General features: G+C 35.5%; 2 protein-coding genes across 2 annotated transcripts in view; both read left to right on the top strand.

Annotated features, from left to right (window-relative positions):
- The first annotated feature begins 1,366 nt into the window (after positions 1–1,366).
- On the top strand, positions 1,367–5,027 carry LOC148831828 (lipoxygenase homology domain-containing protein 1-like). The gene is made up of 3 exons (XM_088919085.1): positions 1,367–1,430; positions 3,152–3,315; positions 4,794–5,027. Exons 1-3 carry the CDS (start codon positions 1,421–1,423, stop codon positions 5,025–5,027), a joined length of 408 nt encoding a protein of 135 aa, XP_088775211.1. The 5' UTR covers positions 1,367–1,420.
- Positions 5,028–5,438: 411 nt separating this feature from the next.
- Positions 5,439–24,613, top strand: part of LOC148831827 (lipoxygenase homology domain-containing protein 1-like) — a 60,406-nt gene continuing 41,231 nt past the window's right edge. The window contains exons 1-12 of the mRNA XM_088919084.1: positions 5,439–5,444; positions 7,750–7,828; positions 12,376–12,454; positions 12,962–13,017; positions 14,402–14,434; positions 14,749–14,915; positions 18,448–18,667; positions 19,156–19,245; positions 21,899–22,038; positions 22,230–22,440; positions 22,972–23,126; positions 23,939–24,017. Of these exons, the coding sequence (XP_088775210.1) occupies positions 5,439–5,444; positions 7,750–7,828; positions 12,376–12,454; positions 12,962–13,017; positions 14,402–14,434; positions 14,749–14,915; positions 18,448–18,667; positions 19,156–19,245; positions 21,899–22,038; positions 22,230–22,440; positions 22,972–23,126; positions 23,939–24,017 (1,315 nt within the window). The remainder of the gene's footprint in view (positions 5,445–7,749; positions 7,829–12,375; positions 12,455–12,961; positions 13,018–14,401; positions 14,435–14,748; positions 14,916–18,447; positions 18,668–19,155; positions 19,246–21,898; positions 22,039–22,229; positions 22,441–22,971; positions 23,127–23,938; positions 24,018–24,613) is intronic.

Here is a 24,613-nt window from a genome sequence, read left to right as displayed (position 1 = left end):
TTACAGTGACTTCAGATTTCATTTCTTGACCTCCTTGCTTGACTTGCTTGAACACATGACCAAATATTTATTTATTCTATTTAATACATACATCAATCCATGCGTGCGTGCCTTTGTTCTGAATTGAAGGTTAACTGGTGTATGCAGAAAAACTAAAGAAGAAAATTTAACATCCAGTAAATTAGGAAATTAATTAGGGTTCGGATTAATGAAGCTCTTACATGTAATGTAGAATTATTGTATGTTACAATATCATTGTTGTGAGGATTGTGTGACATAAAGGAAGAGTCATGTAAGAAGGAAATATTAGAGGTCCAGAAAAACAGCTATGCTACATTCTCCTAGAAGTTGGTGGCAACATAATAATATATGAAAGACATTAATGTCGGTAGCTGTTCTATGTCCTGTTTTGAAACGCAGGGTTTTAAGAATTGTATAAATTGCTGATGGGATCAGCAGTTTTCACAGGATAATCCAGTGTGGTCCTTAGAGGGATCCGCATGATGAAATAGCTAAGAGTGGTGATAGGATGTCATTTTTGTTAACCAGCTATTTCAGTAATTCTAAGCAAGGAAGAAAGGAATTCCAGTGTATTTTGCTTTTAACTTGAAGAAGAGCCCCTTGCTCTTGCAAAACCTTTGAGCATTAGAATTCATCATTCCCCAAACTAATAGAAAATGCCAGTCCACCTGCTAATATTTATCCTAATAATGACAACGCGTTTATCCATTGCCAGGGAGCTGCTAATTCGTGGTAAGCTCGGTGGCAGCCAGGATTCAATCCTAGATGCTCCCCACAGAGGGCAGATTGAAAAGTCCACATAGAAGGCACTGCGGTCCAGAACCGGATCCCCTCAAAATGCAAAGCACAGCAGTAATTGCCAGAGCACTGTGCCACTGTGCTTATGTTAAAGAGGGAAAACAATCTCTTAATAGTTTTATCTTGAGACATGATGAAGAGAATATGCTTATATACAGACATACAGTATTTTGCAGATCTACCTTTTCTCCTTTATGCAGGAAAAAAACTTTTTTACGGTGATCCTGTACAGAAATGTTAGCCATTCTGATTTAAACTAACAGTTTAGTTTAGATGTCTCTGTTATAGTACAAACATTTTTTACATTTGACTAAAATGTCTAGGTTTACATTTGTGAGATGTGGGGTTCAAGTGTAGCTGCAGGTGGTTGGAAACTTCATTCTTTTTTTCTTTGTGTTGTACAAAATACAAAGTAAGGAGTCCTTCTTCAATCACCGTACACATAAAAAATTTCGTATCTTATTGAAACAATGTTCGCGTCATTTCAATTTTCAGTCCAGAGAAAATGACTTGTACCTGTATTTCTTATACAGTAACTCTAAAATAAAACTGTATTATCTTTACAGAGATTCGAATAAGTGTTCAACACAATGAGAAGGAAATGGCACATGGTAATTATACTGAGCCGTCTGAGTATGTGCAAATTAATTTTGCAAATGAATAAGGATAGACACTGTTAATTAAGCAATGTGGTTTTGTTTTTATCTTAGCGTTTCATTCCTGAGTTGCCACACGAATAACATCGAAACCATCTGAGAGGTTAATTTAAATAAACTGATGGAAAATTTAAAATATACAGTCTTTTGTAAAAGTATTCATCACCTTCCAATGATGTCCTAATGATGTTGAATTATACAAATAATGTGTAAATATAATCTGAAAAGTTTATTTTTAATCAAAACCTGAATACTCATTCTGTACACATTTATGAGGGAAGAAATTAAATATTAGCAAGAACTGTAAAGAAAAATCAAAAGGTGAAATATGCTGATTGCATGAGTCGATATTTGTTCGAAGCACCTTTGGCAGGAATTATAGCCGCTAGTATTTGTGGGTGAGTCTCTACCAACTTTGCACACTGGGATGGGGTTGGCCATTCATCATTGCTAAAACTGTATACGTTCTGTCAAGCTACTTATGGATCATCGATGTACAGCTATTTTCAAGTCAAATTTCCAAACTTTAACTGCATCACTCCAGAATGTTCAGTTTCTTATTCTGCCACCACAGTGTAGCTTTGGTCTTGCATCTGGGGTTATTGTCCTGTTAAAAACTGAATTTTAGTCTGTTTTTGGTCTTTAGTAGACTGAATCAGGTGAACCTTGACATAATGTGTGATGTAGTGTGTTGGGTTTGTGCCAAATATGATACTTTCCAATTAGACTAAAGAGTTCCAGTTTGCTCAGCTCTCTTCTGCCCCAAAAAACCCTTTTGCCAGATTTTTGCTATATCACCAATGTGCTTTGTTGTAAACTTGGAGAAGGATTTGAGATGGGTTTGCTACTTTCCTATACAGGCCAGTTTTGTGGAGTGACTGGGATATTGTTGACTCATGTACTGTACCTTTACTCTCGGCCATTGAACGTAATGGCTCTTTCAAAGTCACTGGTGGCCTCACAGTGATATTCCTGAACACTTTCCTTTTTGCTTGGTTTGAGTGGTATGATAGACCTTCTGGTTCTTAATGATCAACTTGCTCAAAGGGATTTTCAATGTCTTTGAATTTTTTTTATACAATTGTCCTCATTCTTGCCTTTACACGGCTTTATTCAGGAGTTGATTTTTGGAAGGGTAATGCTCTTCCTGGTTGACTATTTGCTTGAAGTTTCACTACTTGAGTGAACGATCTTAAAGAGGCAGGGGTATGTATTAGGAGAGCATGTGAACCACTGCTGTTTCACACGGAAATACAACTAATTGTATGACTTCTCAAAGTAATTGTGTGCATCTGAACCAATTCAGATTGTAACGAAGGGTCTTAATGTTAATACAATCAACAATTTTTTATTTTTCTTTGCAGTTTTTGTTAATTTGGTTTCTCCCCAGAAGTATTCAGTTGCATTCGCAATTACTTTTTAATTAAAAATACTCACTTGTCAAAAATGTGTATACATTATTTTTTAATTTAATAAAATGGGTTGTCATTGGAAGAGGACACTATAACTTCTAGGAATTCCTATAACACTACATTTCCAACATGTTGTCTCAGGTGTGCGTTTGTCATTTGCTTGCCTTTTTTAAAATGTAGTAAGTTATTGTTTGATTAATTTATGCGTGTAGTTTAAAAAAAATGAAAAAGGTCACTAATGAAAGTAAATTTGTCCTTACGCAGATGGAGGCTGGAAAGTAACAGTTGTGACAGGAGACTTTGATTCTGCCAGCACTGAAGCCACTGTTTACCTCCATGCTTATGGGGAAAAGGGAGAATCGGGTCCTATCATTCTGGGCTCCGGAAAGCATCAGCTTTTTAATCAAAACAGCGCTGACACATTTCAGGTATAATTTGTACATCCAACTTAGCTAAATCCCTTTGCGATTTATCAACAAACAGAATAGAAGAGCCAAAGACTTAGAGTGGTGAGCTGTGGCAGCACAGAGTTTAGCTTAAACCCATGTTGTAAAGTAAAAAAAGGACAAATTTTCAGCATTTTATCATTCCTTCTCTTGTACAACTTTTAACTCATTCCGTGACTGATGTTTGATGTTACACTTGCTAATGGCAGGAATGAAGCAGAATGTTGTTGTTTTTTTAAATTGCGCTAAAAGCATATCAACTCAGTTTTTTTACAGATCTGGAAGTTTATTGCAATTCTGCTTGCTGCAATTAAGTAACTTTGCAGTCTTGCATTTTTCTCCACATATTTTGTGGATCACATTGTATTGCAAAGTGCATGGAGATGTTTTCTTCCGAAGGTGTTGTATAATATACAGTATAACTTAATTTTGTTATGGAAAATACACTGCTTGTCAGGAAAACAATTTCTACAGAGCTCAGAATAACAAGTATGCATCCAAAAGTAATATAGACACCTTGTAAAACCTTTTCACATTGCAGATATGAGTGCTGACTATTTCTGAATGCTTTTAAATATAATGGCAGGTTATGCTGATGCCTTTTGATTTGTGCTGCCAAATGTGCTGCTTGTTTACTTTGTATCTGTGGCACTAGTGAGTCATTTTATCAGGAACAGAATCACCTTGTCATGTTGTTTTGTTTGAACATGATTCTTCGCACTAAAACACGATTATTGAAAGTGAAGCTGTAGGAGAAGACATAGCACAATAAAATCAAACCAAATTTACTTCTCCTAAGAATGGATCAAGATCTGTTTTGTGCATTTATATGTCTTTGTAACATGGGGCAATTTTCTGCTTGCAATACACTACAGGAACATGAAGGGACTGAAGCTTTCCTTGTATAAAAACATTTTACAACTCTACCTTGACGCCTGTCCATTCTGCATTCGTAGCGCACATCTTCCAAAAACATTGTTAAACTGACAGTAACCCCTAGCGATGGTGTACTGTATATTTTCCCTAAGCCTGTGGAAAGTAATTAAAGGGGAAGTTTACCAAATTAAAGATTATTCAGGCTCCGTAGCTCTTGCTACTATAGCTGACAAAAAAGCAGCAGATGTTTTGATTACCCATAGAATTCAGAACATTTAGAGATTTTTTTTACTTTATATATCACAGATTCAAAACACTATACCCACAAAACATAAAATTGACCACCAAAATGAGTAAACATATGGGACGATACAAATTGTCATCACCTGTCATATTTTAGTATCCTCATTTTTTATGTTGGCATCGTGAAACGGAACATACCACATATCATTTTAAATGTTTCATACTAAACTGATTGTATATTGATGCAGAGTGCAACATTTTGCCAGGATAATGCATTTCATGTGTGCGTGCAGTGTATGTGCTGATTTTGTAAAAACATTGTGCTTGTTGTGTGTGTGTAGGTAGATTTCGGATGCATCGGGGAGTTGTACAAACTGAGGATAGGCCACGACAACAGCGGGGAAGATCCTAAATGGTACTTAGAAGAAGTGATTTTGCATGAACTGGCCACAGGGAAAGAGTTTGCACTTCGTGTGGACCAGTGGCTGGCCGGGGAAAACGAAGATGGACATGTTTGGAAGGAGGTACCTGTTCCCCTTATCGGAGGGGACTCTCTTCCAGGTGAACAGCCCTGATGCCCTGGGGAGTCTGGAAACAGGAGACAGAATGAAGGAGTTCTATTGAAAAATGTAAACTTTGGAAATCAAATAGAATATTTTTGCTAGTGATATTGGTCCTCTTTATTCTTCATCATTTGGCAATCATCCTTAGGTCAAATGTGCTCATGGTCTAAATGCTTTCTGTTGAGTTGCTTTTTTTTCCAGTGGCTAAGTACACAGGATAATTTTTCTGAAGAATTTTTAACTCCCCTCGCAGTTTGGTGAAATTGAATGTCATTTCGGCTGTCCCTGCACAAAAGTAGTCTTGAGCTGGCTCGACTCAAAACGGGCGCAGTAAACTACGGAAAACTTTGCAATATTGCTCTCTGATTTATTCAAAGATTTGTACTATTAAATACATTTTATCTCGTCTGTCCCGGTGCAAAAATGACGGTACGAGGAACATAACGGGCTCATTCTCGCTGAACAGGACTGACTCAAAGTGGTGAAACTAAACTAAATCGGATGAACTTGGCAATATCTCAAAGCTTTATACTATTAAATACTTTTGTATTTCCGTGTACAAAATACAGGATAAGTAAACGAATATTCATCAGACGAAAAAGTTATGTCAACACTTCATACCTAGAATCTAAAGCCCACTAATACATTTTTTTTTCTTACATAAAATATGAGTTTTAAAACTAAAAAAAAGTTAAATTTTACTGACACGTGAATATTTTTTTTTCTCCATGGCAACTTCTCTCCACTTTGATGGGTTAGAAAGTGAATCGTCACCATTCCGCAAGGAACCGGGAGGGCGATTTCCTTTAGCGAAGTCCCCTCCGATGCGGACTTCAGAGGCGGGCGCGTAAAGGGCACGCTTGTGAAACAAATTTAGAAATGGGACACCCTAAGCCTTTGCAATGTGACAGGCCTAATCTTTATTAAAAGTCACTGTTCTTAGTAAGAATTACGAAGGTGGTTTTATAGTGTATTAAGAGGTTGGGCGATTCTTTTACTACACAAGCAGACATGACTTATTTACTACATTTCCAAATGCAGCATGTGTGTGTTGAAATGCATTGCCATGTTTATGACACATAAAAGAGATGTTTATGATGGTTATAGGAATCCCAGTCGGTTCAGAAAAAGGACAATCAGAATTCAGTAGTATAACATTTTCTTGTAGAGATTTGTTTGCTGTCACAACCTACCTGTTATACGAAATTTCCTGTTGACATATATTTGTCCTCCTTCCTGAGTATTTTTAAGTGCCTAATAGACTGACATTATCTTAAAAGAGATACTCAAAGCTTTTCTAAACAATTTAAAAAATAGATTTATTTACCTTTGCTCCGGAATCAAAACCATTTCCATTATAGTAAAAGCCTAAAATGATGGGAAAGTCAATTATTGTTATTTTATTTCACTCGGAAGCCTTGTTGATACTCACGGCTTGGAGCTTAGGTAGGTCCTTGGTCTATAAACTTTTACGATGAAGAAAGCCATGATTTAAATAACATGACAATATAATATATTATTAGGCATCTGATGCTCCATTTTATGTGTTTATGGTCAATCAGTTTAATGGCCCTCTTGGTAACCTGCAGCACAGAAAAAAGTTTTACACCAAACCATTATCTCCTTAGTGGAAGCACCTGGCATCAATTAACTTTCTGCAGTAATTGTAAAAGAAAATAACATTTCTTTGTTTGCTCTTTATGTATTCCAGTCAGAGACAAACAGTGTTATAGGAATATGGCATAAAGTATTATGCTCAAATTCTAGAATGTATGGGGGGGAAAAGCTAATTCTAAAGATCTTTAATATAAGAACAATTGACACATATCTTGCATATGAAACATATGTGTTCCCTTAAGCTATGAAAACCAGTATTTTTTATCGTTGGGTAGGATTTTTAAAATCTTTTTTTGCCTAGATGTCTATTTAATGGTGACTCGACAATTTTATTTTGCTGAAATGAGCATACTGTAAGTTAGTGAAAATGTAGTTGGTAGACTACAAATACAATGTCTGTGAGTAAGTGTCATATTCTGTGGTCTGCAGTGGTTGTCTATCAGGTTCAAGTTCATACTGGGTCCAAGCCTGGAGCTGAGACGGATGCTTCTGTGTATATTAACATCTTCGGGACCAGAGGCAACACTGGAAAAAGAAAACTGTATCAATCACTGAATCATAAACTGAAATTTCAACAAGGTCAAGTAAGGCGCGGGCCGAATACTCTTATGCCAAGACAAAACTCTGATTAATCACAAGTTCTGAATGTTCTTCTTTTTAATCTGTTTCATGAATGGTCCAGAGCTACATTTTTTACTGTTGTTGCTATGATACAATTTTCTCACTTAACATATTCTTGTATTATTTTTTGTCTATGCAGTAAAGATTTTCAAAGCACATTTTCCTGGACCACTCATACAATGTGCAATATTTTGTTTTTCACACAGTTATTACTATAACTCATACTGTATAACTCAAATTAATTTTATGAGCAAACATCTTGACTAAATATACTGTAGATGTAAAACTGTTCAGTATAAAAAATAATGCTGCATTTTATTTGTTACTGTTATATATTTATCTGCTACTTTCATTAATATACATTTATACTTAAATTGTTCAATACAGCTTTACGTGTGGGACTGACAGAGCAAGCTAATTACTTTAGCATTTATTAAGCCTTTTATTGGAAGGAATATTGTCATGCGGGTGTGTGTTTGTCCTGTCTTCTGATAAGGTTGACATTTTCAACATTGAAGCTGTTTCACTGGAGAAGCTGAGAAAGGTTGTGATAGGGCACAATGGCACAGGTCCAGGTAATATTCTTAATTAATATTCCAGTATACTTATTGAGTTAATTAAGCTGTTCCATTAAAAGCTTTTCTTGTATAATATCCTCTGACATAAGCTTTTGTATAAGCATGGCTATCTCCAAGACACAGCTTTGAGCTTGTGCTACTAGTTTTATATATCATTTTAGTGATTAGTAAATTGTTTTGGTTATATCACTATTAGTTGTAAGTAAATTGAGCCATAACACAAAAGAATGTGAGATTATCAATATGATTATACTTTGGACCAATGCTGTTCATGTTTGTTATAACTAATTCAATTTTCTGTGTGAATGACATTTTTGCCATTAGTCTACAAGTATACCAGAACATCATGGTATTTGGTACGAATGTCATGGATTTCTCATTGAACTTTGTGTTTGATTGCCTTTTATTACTTCTCTACCGCATAATAATCCCTGGTGTCAGGAAATGTATTTTCATTGTCTTAAATGATGGCAAGGTTAATCTTGAACAGTTGAGATTGTGTACATTTGATTCAGGTATTGAAAATTCTGAAGAACTAAATAAATCAATCCAAGGGACATCTTCCGGATCAGTAGCATTAATAATAATAAAATGCATTTATGTAACGCATTTCATTCCACATAATCCTAAATCAGGTTTAGAAAAGAATCCACCATGAAGTTCAGAAACTTTAGGAGGGTAGGTTTGGAGTGGAATTTAGCAGAACTGCCCCTGCTGTTCCATGAGATCTTTAATGGCCAAGAAGTCAAGAACTCACTTTATTATCTCACTAGAAGGATGGCCCCCCTTCAGTGCTGTGTACCCTGTCCTATACTGAGGCACTGGACTGGAGCTTCTTGTACCAGTCAAGAGGGAAAAGTACCACATACACACCCACCATTACCACTTAATAATAATTGCAAGATGACTTTCCTTGGAAGTCTCTCATCTTGGTAATAACATAGTCCATCCATGCCCCACTTATGATAACTGACATGGTTCATATAGAAGGTGATAATACTGCTGCCACAATAAAATAATTAGAATTTATATGAAGGAACATTCAGAGCAATAAAAGGAACACCTCTATATACAGTGCCTCCAGAAATATTGGCACCCTTGGTAAAGATGAGCCAAAAAGGCTGTAAAAAAAATGTCTTTGTTGTTTATACTGCAATACTGTTTTTCTATTCAGAATTATAAAGAACCAGCATTAATGAGTGCATTTCAAACCACAGCAAAAGCAAAATGCACAAATACATTAACCTGTAAAACCTCCCATTTACATCACAAAATAAACAAAATTTCCAGCTACATGCAGCACCATATTCTGCGATTCAGAATGAGGCAAAACATTTCCTGTGATGTGAAGCCTTCCCTATTAGATTGTAAACAAGCAGGCTTGTGAATTCATCTCTTTTAACCCAATGGAAATATTGCTCTCGACTTCAAGATGGTTTTGACGATAAATGGAACTTACCTGTTATCTCTGCATGCGGATCATGTTGGAATGTTTCTGTGGTGAGATATCTATTGCACACCCTGTACTTATTACTGTACTTTGCGTTACAGTAGTCTTCACAGTGACTAGCGAGCAGGAAGGGCTGCATCACGTCATAATTTGTGTGAACTCTTGCTCTCGCCCTTGGCGAAACTGTGATTGAGAAACTGTGACGGCAATTCCCCTTTAAAATACGGTTTGATGGAATGGGATTCTTGGCAACTGGAAAACAAACAAGCAGGATAGACTAAATGAGATCTAATTTGGATGATGTTCGTAAGATAGAAAATTGATACAGCTGTGCTATTTACAATGAGTGGAATTTATTAAGAATGTCTTAAACATAGCTTTTAAGAACCATGCATTTAGCCCTTTCAATAAATTGCTTTTGTTATTAAAAAGAAATCAGTTTAATTCTGATACATTCATTCAGGATTTCTCAATCCTAGTCTTGAAGGGCTGGTGTATCTACAGGTTTTCACTCCAGCTCTTAACCTGAATCGGTTCATTATTGAGTTCCTTGGACAAGTTTAGCAGCTTCTTCCAGCTATTCAGGTGATGGAGTTTTAAATAAATCTACAAAACATGCTGACGAACCAGCCCTCCAGGAGTAGGTCTGGGGGCCTCTTTGTTAAAGTAAACTCACTTTTGCTGATATAAGCACACATGAATAAATAAATGGTTTCTTTCTCCATATAACTTGCGTGTTCCGGCCATGCAGCTTGTCACTGCTTTCAAGTCAAGCATAAAATTGAACCTGTCATTCTTGCTGTGCAGTGTTACCGAGCTGTGTTTCTTGACATGAACCGCACAGAATCAGAAGAGAAGTGTATTTATTTATTGAACTGAGTGAGAATACAACTCAAAACAGCTGTAAGCTATTCAAATGTAACAGAAAGTAATGCAATGAGAATTCCACGAATGCATGTCTGAACACTAGTAGAACTGTAGCAGGATTTTTAGAATACTTCAGAATCTGTCAAAAGCTCTGTATTCAACAGCTGAACTACCAATGGTCTGACGCATATCTCATTTCATCCTCAACTCCAAGGACTCACAGCCATTGTATTCCTTGAAAATGCTTACAAGTATGTTCAAGAAACATGTCTTTGTCCAGGATTATATAAAGATTCTGTGCCTTCAGCTTATCAGTGTAGGACATTCCTTTAAACCCTGAAATGTCTTATTGCTCCTCTATGGACTGATCCCTGAGCAGCAGTATCTTTTTATAACATGGTGAGCAAAACTGTACAAATTATTTTAAATGAGGTATTACATGTACATTGAGCATTTTTAACCTAACTTCCCTTGATACAAATTGTGTGATTTTAACTATCTGTCCGTAATATGTTGGTTGCTTTTTATTGCTTACCCATATTGTATAGAATATGTATATGATGTGTGATCATAAACATCTTCTTTGAAAAATTATTTTTTCATAAGTAGTCTCCGCATTTCCTGTTTTGTATTTAGAATTTGTTTTTACTGCCTACACCCTGGACTTATGTACATTCAACATAATCTGCCTGGTGTTTTCCTAGTCTTGAATTTTATCCAAATCTTTTTTTTGATCTAATTTGCTGCTTCTACAGCACAGATATCCACTTCTGGTCTTGTTGGGCCTATATGTCTGCAGATTTTCATTCCTTCTCAGCTCTTAACAAGCTAAACCATCTGCTTACTGGCTTAACTGGACCAATTTAGCAGCTACTCCCAAAACTTTGGCTGGTTCTGCTTTAAAAAGACATTTTATAGCTGAACACACAAGAGCCCTCAGCCCTCCAAGACCAGGACTGGACACCCTTGGCCTACAGTGTTTGTCACTCCTCCTGTTTTGACATCATTTTTTTTAAATCTGGCAAGCTTACCAAGCATACCAGAATTTTTATAATTGATATACTGTATGTTTGGAAAAGTAGTGGTCCTAGTACAGATCCCTGTGGCACTCCTCTAATGATAGCACCCCCAACTTTAGTATTCGCTCTATTTGATCCTTTTCTGGACTGTTTTCCATTAACCATTATTCAGTCCAAACATGCATTTCCCAAAATGACTACAATCTTTAATCTGAGAATCAATCTTTTATGAAGAAATTATCAGAAGTGTGTAAAATGACCTACTGTACCATTTCAAAATCCATGCTGACTATCCCCTACAATGCTACTGACAAATATGTGATACTCTAGGTTCTAATTTCTGATTGTTGTTTCCATAAATTTACATGAAACATGTAAATGTCTATACTTAGATCTGTCTTGACACCATTTTTGTGGATGGAGACTACAATTAGTAATTCCCCAGTCCACAAACATTACCACTGTCTTTAACCAAAAAAAGAAAAGGTTGCAGAAGTAAATGTGAATAAGATATTTTGTTTCCTTAACTACAATTGACAAGACACAGGTTTCCATCTCTAAGCCTGATGTGGCTTTATAAGCACACCTGCTACAGCACGGTCTGTTTGTTTTCAAGTCACACTTCTAACATAAGAAAAGAAAAACTCTCCAATCAGGAGAAACACCTACTGTACGAGCCTACAGCACTACAATTTAAAGTACTCTTTTATAAAAATGTATGTAATTACAGCATTGTTTTCTGAATCACATCCAAATGTTAGTGGAAGGATTTTGTTTTTACAGAGGAATATTTTTAATATAATTTGAGATTCTGCACGTTTCAAACAACTAGTAGAATAAAATGGTCTCTGAAGATAAATGATAAATACATTATATATCTTGTGCATGGATAATGCTATGAAAAATACAATTTCAAATTACATTTTTCAATGTTTTTATAAATACTCTAAAATATAAAACATCAACATTGCAAGACAATTTGCAAACTGTTTAGGTGCTTAAATGGTAAATCCACTGAGATGCACGAATGAGATGTTTGATTTATTGAATGTATCAGTTTTCCAGCAATAACTTATGTTCCAAATGAAACTGCAAAACTATAGAAAATCATTGAACACTGACATTAGTTGAAAACAGAATACATTGCAATTAGTACTTTTGCCTACCAGAAAATCCTAAAGCATAATTTTTTTATGTTTTCTTCTAAGGAGATGGATGGTTTTTAGAAAAAGTAATCATCAAAGCTGAAGAAGAGGACAAGCATGAAAGTGTATTTCTTTGCAACAGGTATTATTTAGTACTGGGCTCTCAACAGAAACAGCCTTTTCTGTCTATATTTTGCATACAGAAAGATGCAAATACATTGGCTTCAGGAGCACAACCATTTTTATATGTAAATTGTTTAAAAATTGCTTTATATATGGATTGGTTCATTGATTCATGTCAATATTTTTCTTTTTCTCCATCTGTATGTCAGGAGCCTGATGCTGACTATGATTACTAATTACATTCTATGAATAGTGTAGAATACATTAACTCAATGACTGCCTATTTCTCTATTTCCTTTATTTGCATCTGAGTTAAAAGGCAAGCTTGATCTTTTATAGTTGTGTGTGGATTTTGCTTTGTAAAATACACTGTGAAGTTGAGACTTTTATATCTACAGTATCAAAGTTTTATAACAAAATTATTGATGACAGTAACAGAAACGTCATTTATAAAAGCTGAAAATCTAAGGGATTTCTAAACTCCTCCCCAAACTGTTTAAGTTTGTTATCATGATTTACATTTCAGTTGGCTGGATGTGTACCAGGATGATGGGAAGACTGAAAGGGAGCTCTTTGTTGAAGGCAAGCTGAGAAATACGGTGTATTTTTATTTTCTGCAGGGCTGCATGGCACATTTGTTTTCTCTCCAAATAAAACTCTAAATAACTTCCTAATATTGGATCAACTGAACAAATAGAATTTAAGTTTCATACTTTAAAAGATTTATGGTATAGTATCTATAAAATATTGTGGCAATTATGTAGTAAGTGTCAGCAGGTGGTCAAGCGATAAAGCACTCTGGGATAGAATGAAGTGTACTTTATCATGACAAGCTTGTTCAAAGATTTCAGCTCCCTAGCCCCATGACTGACACAGCCGAGAAACAAAACTGTTCTTGTGCACTCTCACATCCCTAACTCACACACAAGGAATACCACACACAAGACACAAAAGGGCAGTCCTTACAGGTCTGGGACACAGGTAAGGAAAAAGGTACATCACAGACCATAGTCAAAGTAGCACTGGCAAGAGCAAAGATTTATAGGCACTCTTCAGTCTAAAGGGTGTTAAATCAGTGGTATTAGCATGGTATTGCTTTGTTTCCAAGCAGCAGTAGTATCAAGTTCTACTGTATAGTTTTGACTAGGTTCTTTATCAATAAGGGCAAAGGAAAAGGACAAAGCAGGATGATACTTGTATTTATGATATTTTGTTCCTATCTTTTTCTTCTAAACACAAAACAAGAATCACTTAAACAAAATCTGATAACAGACAAATATCTACATCCCACTGGAGTTGACTAGTTAGGGTCGCTTCCAGTTTTTCTCTGATGAACTAGCCGATGTATTCCTATTCCTTTTAAGTTGTATGGCACCATGGGTGAAATAGCCCTGTCTTCATGATATAGTGCAGGGGTGACATTATTCACGCTACAAAATAATCATATTCTCGCATACAGGGTATACTGATAACACCTCTGTCACACAATCCATGTGTATTTCATGGGTAATCAATAGTATAAATAGACGTTCTGCTTTTTAATACAGTAATACAAAATAAGCCAGAAGTCGTGAAAGAATTTACATGTAAATGCATTTAAAACTGAAAAACAGGAGGCAGTTTGGAACCAATGGAACCAGCTAACCAGCCATGTTGTTGAAGCCACTACCTTGGCTTATTTCAAGAAGGTGCTGAACAAGATCCTTGTGTCAGATATTTGCAAACCAATGCTGTTGATGGATTGAATGGTCTTTCTTCATTTGTAGCCTTTCTATTCACCACCACCACCAATAATAATAATAATTAATGTCTTCTTATATGTCATATTTCATTTTTTGTCACTGTCAGAAACAATTCTTTTAAAGCTTTTAAATTTTTCAAATGTATTTGATCTTGGATGGTTTTAGCTGTATTTGAACTTTAATACATTAACAATAAAACATGTTGTTACTTTATTATCTCTTAGGATATGAGGAAATCAAGAAAGAATCGCAGAAAGGTAAGTAGATATTATTGTTCAGTATTACGTTTTGAACATACAATATATATCTGTAGTTCATTTGCTTTTTCGCTTACCAACTTTTTTGTTCTCGAGTAGCTATACAAACCAGCCACAGTTTTAAACAAAGTACCGTATGAGAAAGACATAAGAATAGAATCAGATTGTGTTTGTAAAATAAGTCATTCTTCCTCTTCATTTCACATTTCTCTGTTATTATTATTATTATTATTATTATTATTATTATTATTATTTGTGTCTATTATTTTTTATTAAAATCTAGATGATAATGGTTGTTGTTGTTGTTGTTAAAGGAGTGTGGAAAGTCTTTGTGAAAACCTCTGATGATTCTCCAGTGCCTAAAGAGATGAAAGTTTCAATTGTAATCTATGGTTCAGAGGGCAAAAGTGATGACATTGTTCTTCTCCCAAACAACCCTGGAACCGTATGTTTTCTTCCTGGAGCAAGAGATGAGTTTTTGGTAAGATTCTGCAAAATAAATGTAAGTGCTTTTCTAAAACCACCTGCGTAGCCTACAGCTGAACAAGCTAGAGTAAGTTCAAGCCTGATAAGTAAATGTAAAATGTAGCTTGAAGAAATTGAAGAACATTTGAAGTCTGGAAAATTCAGGCAGAAAAACATTCAATGCTGTTATGGCTGCGCTGTCTCATGAATTTGAACAATTCTTTGCATTCCTGCTTCATTTGAAATGGCTTAGATGTTCAATGCAACTGATTCAGATGTAGTTCAATGCTTATTTAAGTTTTGTTTCTGTGTGGATATCCTCAGTGTATCTCTGACATCATATCATATTTACATTACAATTCTACTTGTCATTTTGAAATTGTTGTTTTTTAAATCAAGTACTTTCATTCTGAAAATCATTTATTGATGAAAATTGCTTCATAGTCATTGTAAATGATACCTGGATTTTGTCCAAGTTCAAAAGACGTTTGTATTATGCATAGTAGTGTTCCCTAAAAACACATGGTAGATTAATTGTTCGTGTTCATGCATATATGTATAAATCGACCTCGGACAGCATATGGTCTTTTTAGGATATAAATTTAGCCAAGCAAGTACTTAAGTTGTCTATATATTAATTTTTCACTATTAATACATTAAAGCACAATTGCAAATCATTAGTAGTGAAAACTGAGGTCACAACCTGGGTGAAAATGTAAAAATACACATTTACTGACTATAACAGCTCATTGGAACACATGGTAAAAGTAAAAACAGACGTAAAACAAGAACATCTAAATAAGGAACAAGCAGAATGTTGAAATCTGAAGCAGTCAGACAAAGACTTTTGCTTTTTGAATGTTACAAAACTCCCACAAAATGGACTGACTACCACAGTTGGTGCTCCTGTGGTAAATGATGAGCTGACAGATGTTTCAATTTTTTTTCAGGGACTAAAGGGAATCTCGGCACTATTTCACACTGTCTGTCAGGCTCCTCATTGTTTCACGAAGCATTGTCAAATATGTAATTGATTACACTTCAAGAAAACAGGTTTTTAGTTTAAATCATTTGACTGTCTTTCAGGAATTTTAATAATGTCACAGGCCATTCAGCAATGCACTTTAAATACCAAAAGTTCAAATTATAATAGTGTCTCATTGTGCACATGTATAGCCATTGAATGTTATGCCACAAAAGCTACAGTATTAAAATGTAAGCTAGGAAATATTCACAAATATGCAGTAGTGTAGTGTATAATATAATTTAAAGAACTTACACATTCTACCCATGAAATTACATGTTGTTTTAGTCCAGCTTCTGTTATATTAAAGAAGACATCTTACTAAATGTTTTAAGAGCTGACAAACTCAAGAAAATGAGGAAATGTCCGGTAAAGTCAGTACAGTGCCCTTATGTAGCTTTTCTGATCCGCTTTTCTTGACACAATGGGTGAAACTGACACATGCAAGTGATTAGATGAACCCTGACTTTTTCCAAAATCACTTTCTCACCTTCTATTTGTGTAGTTTTTACTCTTAGCAAAGAAGAGCAACTAGCAATATGAGACATTATGTGTATTGACCAGTCTTTTGAGGAAAGAGTTCAATTTTGACTTGTCTGGGTGTCTGAGCAGAAAATTCTGAATCTTACAGTATGTGGCTTTCTCATGTTCTTGCCACTACTTAACACCTTTTTCTACACCGTTCTCCTGCTTTACAAGGGAGTTTTGTTCCTGGAATTGTCCTGTGATTGAGGAAACCACATGTAATGAATACTTAAGTATACTGGAAAGTAGGAGTAGGTTTACTAAAAATTGGCCCTGCTGTGTGTGTACTGTCTGTGTACTGTCTGTGTGATGGACTGGCGTCCCATCCACAGTGTATCCTGCCTTGTGCCTTGTGCCCACAGCTTGCAGGGTCAAGATCTGGCTCCCCCTTGACCCTAAATTGGATGAAACGGTTAGAAAATGGATAGATGGGATAACACTAGTCCTAAATTATGCTTCTTTCCCAATTGTACATTAATCTATTAATCTCCCCACTGAAGCATATGATGGACTTCTTGCAAGACAATGCAACACATCTATTGGCCTTTCTAAAGTCTTTACAGATGATGAATGCTTGGCAACACTACTTACTGTCTTGCTCATGCTGAGGAGCCATTGTTCAGATCCTGTTTGGATTAATTTTAGAGCAAAGATAACATGCTTCTCAAAATTGCTTTGGAAACAACATTTTAAAAACCTGCTGTCCTTACCTCTAGCAATGCAATTGTGCTAGCATAATGCCAGGAACAGTGGATAGTGTAAATATGAATAGTAAATATTCAATATCTATGCAAAGTTATTGAATTTTCAAAGGACGAGTGACACTTCATTGTAAAAGCCAATAAATAGACATAATTTCAACAAAGGGATTTTAAAAGGTGTTTGATCCTGAGTAAAAATTGCCTTCTGTTTTCTAAAATAATTATTAAAGTTTCTATGTGCAGATCTATAAAGGAGCATCATAAGTATGGTAAACAGATTTTTTTGCTACTTATATTTTCAGTTTTGGAAAATTAGGTGGATATTTTTTAGTTAGAAAATGTGTAGTAAAATTTTCCCATGTATGTTAATATTTCTCCTTTACCCTGTTATGATTTCTGAGAAAAGTGTTTTATGAGATGGAAATGTATTCACTTACAGCAATCACAAGTACATACATTAACTACAAAATGTTGATTCAATCCTGGGTTAGAAGAGATTTTAAAAATAATATCGTAAGATAAAAGATGACTGCATTTTTTATGTACAGTAATTTCAAATAACCAAATTACTTGCTGCTTTTGTATGTTTGTGACTTTTAGAGACAAATGTAATTTAACTGACATAAAGACCTTTAGTCCTCAGGAAATCAAATGATTTGTGGTAATTACCCATGAACATTAATTCCCTGTCTAATTACTGGGAACTAATAGTTCATATTATTGGATATTTTGTTATGGTTTAACTAAATCACATCATTGAAACATTTTCTTTTGGTTCTAATAATGTCAAACATGCACATACACTATAGCAGGCATTTCAGAGCAAAACTAATAATAAAAATAATTAATAACAGCAATAGATCAAAAGTGTTTAGTCTATACCATAAAATATGCTTGATCACAGTTTAAGGTATACTGTATATTAAAGCCTGCTGTGTTTAATCATTTGTTAAATATAACAGTTTAATATTTTAAATCACATTAGTCCACTTATAACAGGAGTAAAAGTAAGTACTGTTTACAATACAAGTATGAAAAAGTTTGATATAGCTGTTGTTTGCTTATGTGACAAATTTATTAATTTGGTGACCAGTTCCTTTCAAGTAGTATTGTTTGATATTTCAGAGTCTGCATTTTACTTTAGTAACCTGCTAAAGTATATTTGTGTCCCATTAGGTGTTATTTACACAGAGACAATGGGGCATCTATTTGCATTCAAACCTAATGGCAGAGACAGGATGCTTTTATTGAGAATTATGCAGTTTAGTTGAAGATCTGCTTTGTGATGCTGAATTCAGGTTGATGCTGGAGATGTCGGGAAAGTGTACAAGATTCGGGTCAGCTGTGATGGGCTGCTGGGTTTTCAGAACTGGCATTTAAAGTCTATTCAGATAGAAGAGCAGCACACGGGAACAGAGCTGCACTTTGACTGTAACTGCTGGCTTTCTCCAAGCTCAGAACACACAGAGCCAGTGAAAGAATTCCCTGTGGTCATAGAAGGTCGGCCATCCCTCCGGGGTAAGAGAGGCAAACAGACCAAATGAAATAATGCCTAACTTTTTCTGTGTATCAACAGTGTTTAATTGAAATCAACAAAGCTGTAAGGTTTGTTTCAGTATTTGTGTCGGTATAAATAATATTAATGCATAAAATTGCATAGTGTTAGTATTCATATCATGCATATGTAAATCACGCCTTAAGTTCGCTATTTGTAGACATATGTTGATTATATACTTCTCTTTGATGCCAACACGTGCATTTTTTACAGTAAAATGAGATTATTGGATGGTTTGAACACGTAGCAGGTACTGTAGGTAAATAGTTCCTTATTTGAGCCACAATGGTCCAGAGCTTATCCTGGTTTCCATGGCATTTGGTGAACAGAAAGCATATTAAAGCAAACCGACTTTGCAAAGCATTTCAGCATCAGAATAAGACTTTGGCAGATTTTAAGACCGCAGAATGATTATGGTACCTTAAAGTCTCCTGTTTCTGCTTAATTTCAGTGAATGAATATGTTGTATCAGTTCACATGGGGGACAACTGGGGAGCCGAAACATATTCAAACGTCTATTTAACTCTTTATGGAGAGCAAGGTGACTCAGGAGCAAGGAAGCTTCGCCATTCCTTAGTCAAGGGACCACCATTTCAACAAAACAAGGTCAATTAATTGCAATAAATCTTTATCTTTTATCATCTTTTTAATTTACGAAACCAGAGATGTTAAGAATCCAAAGGATACATATTCAAAAGGAATTATCTTTCCTATCATAGAAAGATAGTGGACACAAAAATTGAAACACCTGTAAAAATCAGGGACGCCAGGTTTATTGAAACAGAGGACTTCCACAAAGGAGTGGCTCATGCATTAATTAAGAAAATAGCATCCCAGCAAACTTAGAGACATGCTTAAAAAAGCTGGACATGCCTGGATGCCTATAGTTATGCTGCAAGAGGAGACCTCAGTGACTTTGAAAGAGGGGTGATTGTTAGAGTGCATTTGGCAGGAGCTTCAGTGACCAAGACAAATCAACTTGTTGATATTTCACAAGTAACAGAGTCTGAGGTGATGTCAGCTTGGATCTCCAAGGAAAAGACATCATCTGCAAAAGGCAATAATAGGAAAAAACAGAGAGTCCAAGATCATGATATCTGCATCACTGCAAAGTGCAAGGAAAGAAACAACTGCAGATCAATTGACTGCAAATTTCCATCTGGGACATGAGCAGCCATTTTAATCAAAAATGGTCTGCTGAAGTCTCCACAGAGCAAGGATACCTTAGTTGCTTTGCTGTGCACAAGAAGCTTGCCATACCTGGAACTGCACATTTGTGAGTCCTGTGGTGCAAAGTGGACTTTCTTTCAATTTTAAATTCACACTTTATTATCCCCTGGGGGAATTTTTTTTACGGCAGAATCCAAGGCAACAACACAACAAAAACAAACAAAAATCACCAACAAGACATTCAGTACAAATATGTTTCAGGAGTTAAGTTACTTTACTTTGCAGACAGAAATGGTTTAAATTTGCCATGGTAGGGGTGAGCCTCAGACTCCACAACTCTCTTATTCATCTTTAAAATCCATATCTTTGCAGTGGGAATTTACTGTAGGATGATCTGATATGCTCCAGTTGTTTTGCAGCTTATGTTTACTATTTTTCCTAACCTATTATAATTAGCGGTAATGATGTCGCCAAACCAACAAGTAAGACAGTATGTGAATATTGTCAATATCAATAAAGGGTTTATAGAATTTGCCCAGGCAATGGTATTCCAAATAGTGGAGAAATGTGATATTGTCTCTCTCTGTGGTCATAGTACACTACAGCTAATACAGTACACTACCACTAATATTTTACGGCACATTTCGTGGTAGTCACTATTTATTGGTAGTGACTGATCATCTTCAATTTGCAGCATTTCTGAATTGGCCATCCAATAGTTTAATGAGCACTCCACTGAAATCATCCATATGTCATTGTCTTCACTGTCACTGGGTCTGAACACAGTCAAGCAAATTATAGGATATTCTGGAATGCTCCCTGATCCAGTGTTTTCCACCTCCTTCCACCAGGCATGAGTTGATTGACTTTCTTGCAGAAGAATGGTGTCGCATTTCTCCTGTAGAATTACCAGACACTGATAGACTCTATGCCATTGTGCATACAGGCCATTCTGATCACACGTGGTGGCCCCGTTCTCTGTTAAGTGACTTTACATTAGTGTGTGCATTTTTTATTCTTAGATATAATCTGGAATCAAATATATTCTAACTCTTGTGATGAATTATTTTTCTTTGCTTCTAAAGTGATATGATATTTATTAAATAATACAATTTAAAATGTTTTGCAGTTATTTGTTACCACATATATAAGGCCTGAATGTAATGACTTTTGGCAGGTGGATGCTTTTTTGCTGGAATCTGTCTCTCTGGGGCGCTTGACAAGGGCTGTCCTTGGTCATGATGGAGAGGGATATGGTGCAGGACTGTACCCCAAGATGGTCACTGTGCAAGAATCTAAAACGTCGAGAACGGAGTGGGTTTTTCCCTGCTTCAGATGGTTAGATGATCACATTGGAGACCAGAGCACTGTTTGCAGTCTGAAGTCAATTGGTTGGTCTCTTATTCTGTCCCTGATTGTTCTTTTTAGATATTTTTCAGAGTTCCGTGGTTAGGTTAGCAATGACAAAGATGTGGCAGAAGTATGGAAAATATACTGGGTCAAAATAAGTGATCTGAGTGACCATATTTTTTCTTTTGACCTCTCCATCCTGTGTAAGACTATTTGAGAGGAAAACAATGATCCAACATTGATAGCATTTACATAAAATCACCTCTCCCCAATGCACAAGACAGATCAGGCATGAAGGCATCATAATGTATTTTTATTATCTCTCTGTGAATTTGGTCCCTCACAGAATAAAGTCTTCATATAGGCAAAGTCATGATTTTGTTTTTTAAAATTCTGTTACCTACTGTACATACATATATGATCTATATTATACTCTAATAATGCAATGTTACATGTATGAGCTCAGATGGGGAAAGACCAAATAAGTAACTTTGAATTACTATTGTTTCATTTGTATTTAAAGAGATCACCAACTAATCAGATTATTCTATTGAAATGCCATTTAAAAATTAATCCATAAATTAACCGCCAATATGGAAAAGTATTCCTAAATAAAACTACGTGCTCTTTTGCCAAGAATGTCTTCTGAAGTTGGTATTGTTATTTGTTTCAAGGTGCAAGGTCAGTGGTCAGCCAGAAACTGCAGGAACATTCTGGCACCTGGACCTTTGAGATCTGTGGCTCTGACATCAAACATAATGAAGGCTCCATCTGGCTTACACTAATTGTTTGTGGAGATAAAGGCCACAAAAAAGTAAGACTGCATGTGACTGGACCCACCCTTCAGATCAAGGTTAATACACAGAGACACTATGATATTTTTAAGAGCAAATATCAATTAAACTTTCCCTTCAGTGAAAGTTAAAATATCGCTATGGAACAAAAAATGCTCCACAGAAAAGTAAATAACATTTACAATTTAACTTTTTTTTATCGTCAAAATAGGAACAAATTCCAGAAGTTGGTATGATCTACAAAGTGTGTGTGTCCAGTAAACCTGACCAAGTGCAGCAGACATGGAGGCTTAAAACAATTGACATGAAGAATCTTGAATCAAAGCTGGAAATGCATTTGAACTTCGATTGCCTGTTTGTTACAAATACACATAACTATGTAGAACTTCCTGCACTGTTTCCAGATCAGGATCCTGATCCTGGTAAGCAATAAGCATGACTAAGATGATAAAATCCCAGCTGTAAGCAGAAAATTTCGTTCTTAACCATTAGAACTGATACATTTAGACTACAGCCTTACATGATTCTTTGGACATGCACAAAAGCAAAACACAAATTATCCATATATAGTAAGGCAGTTTGGATTTCGTATTATTCTTATTTCTGTTTGGAACAGACAGTTCAGAACCTCAGATGACATTTATTCGATGCCATTGGCTGTCATTTTTTTTTCTTAGGCTGTTTTTACTTTCTTTGTTCCTTTTTTACAATTGTATGTATAAAAGAAAGAGAAATCTCTTTAAGAACAAGCATTACAAATGATGCAGCACACCAAAGAAAATGGCTCCCTAAGTTCTGCTGTGACAGGCTGTCTATTTCAGATTTCAGGATCACTACATCTGTCACACATTAACTGACAGACATGGAAAATACTGTCTAAGCTGGAAAGAAACAGTTTCCAAAGACAATTGACCCAGTCTTGTTAGTTTCCATCTGTTGCCCTTTTTCCTTAGTTGTGGAGTACAGGATTAATGTGTATACGGGAGATGTCAGAAATGCAGGCTTTACTGGTGAAGTATACATCAGTCTCCATGGTGACAGAGGCAACACTGGAAAATGGTGGCTATCAAAATCTCAAAATACACCAAACACCTTTTGTCGTGGACAGGTAAGACCCATCAGGAAAACAAATACAGAAGATATTTCAACTTAAAATTGGGAGATCTTGCTTCAGATTCATAGAAATAGAAATGGCTTAATATGACCCACTCACCTTTCATTTCATATGGAAAGGAATATGAGGGAATTAATTGAAATAGAATGCTTTCATGTACATCAAAGTTTATAGATATGCAAAATATCTTTGATAAGTGACAAAAAAAAACAATTCTGTTTCGACTGCACTATTTTCTGCTGTGTCCCAACATTAAATTGACCAGTAGTGATTCTGATGTCTGTGTTGTTATGTTTTAACAACATCCTATGTATGAGTTACTGGAAACAGGTCATCTAATACCCATCTTTCTGGGAAACTAATTGCTCCAACAGTTTCCAACAGTACTGTATGTGACGATGAAGACTGTGAGCTTCCTTTTGTTACAAGGAAAAGAAAATCTGGCAAAGTGCAATGGTGCAAATGGATCATAAGGAACAGTAATTTACTCTTGAAAGAATCTCAGATGACACCCCACACCTGAGATGAAATTATTAGAAAATATCAATTATATTGCTTAAAAGGTAGAAATATATGGAAATGTGAACAACTGTGTAATCATTCAGACTGCCCTTACAGCAGAAAAAAAACTATTATTTTAATTGTAAAATCTTGTCCGTAGAACACCATGTGCAATTAAGGGAAAAATGTAATTAAAGTACTATTTGTTGAATGTTCATAAAAGTAATATAGGTCTTAATTTGGTGCAGAAGGTGAAGCCCTATATACAGCAGGCTTGCATTAATATCATATTATGCATGTTTTAGGTGGACGTTTTTAAAATCACAGCAGTGAATCTTGGGCAAATGAAAGAGCTAGTTATCGGACATAAAAGTCAGCGCAAAGGTAAAGAAATGTATTATGACTTTGTATTTTCCCCTTCCAAATCACATATCACAGGATAATTGTAAAGCAGAGGTCTTCAACCCTGATCCCGGAGAGCCCCAATCAAGCAGGTTTTATAGGTAGTCATTAAATCATCAATGTAAAAGACCTAGAACAATTGAACTCTGATCAAACAGGTGACTTGTTAAATTTAGTAATCTAGAAATCATTTGGAACATAAATCAGAATGATCTTCTGCCCGTGGAAGACCAGACTTGATTAACTGATCACTCACTTCCAAGTGTTCATAATATGGTTGTAGCAATTAATACAAATAATACCAGTTTAATTCTGGTGAATTGGAGTGACCTACTGTATAACACTGACTGGACTGGGGCATTCCAGGACCAGAACTGGAGATCTCCATGGTAAAAGATAACACTGAATTAAGCATGTGCAGTATTACAAAAAACAACATGTGAACAGAATAGCAAGATGCTATGTTTATGAAGTATAAGATGTACAAGCCTGTAACTAGATCTACGAAGAAATAAATAAAAACACTAAAACTATCTATACATCTCAATGACCCCAAGTGTTCAAGTGAAATGCTTTTA

The sequence above is a fragment of the Atractosteus spatula genome, chromosome 6, assembly GCF_055471065.1.
Source record: "Atractosteus spatula isolate fAtrSpa1 chromosome 6, fAtrSpa1.hap1, whole genome shotgun sequence".
Classification (NCBI taxonomy): Eukaryota; Metazoa; Chordata; class Actinopteri; order Semionotiformes; family Lepisosteidae; genus Atractosteus; species Atractosteus spatula.
The sequence above is the reverse complement of the archived record's forward strand: the minus strand, read 5'-3'. Positions and strand labels throughout refer to the sequence as shown.

Excerpts from the sequence above, each read along its gene's own strand:
- LOC148831828 (XM_088919085.1), top strand. Across the intron at positions 3,316-4,793 it reads ACAGCGCTGACACATTTCAG|GTAGATTTCGGATGCATCGG; the intron begins GTATAATTTGTA and ends GTGTGTGTGTAG.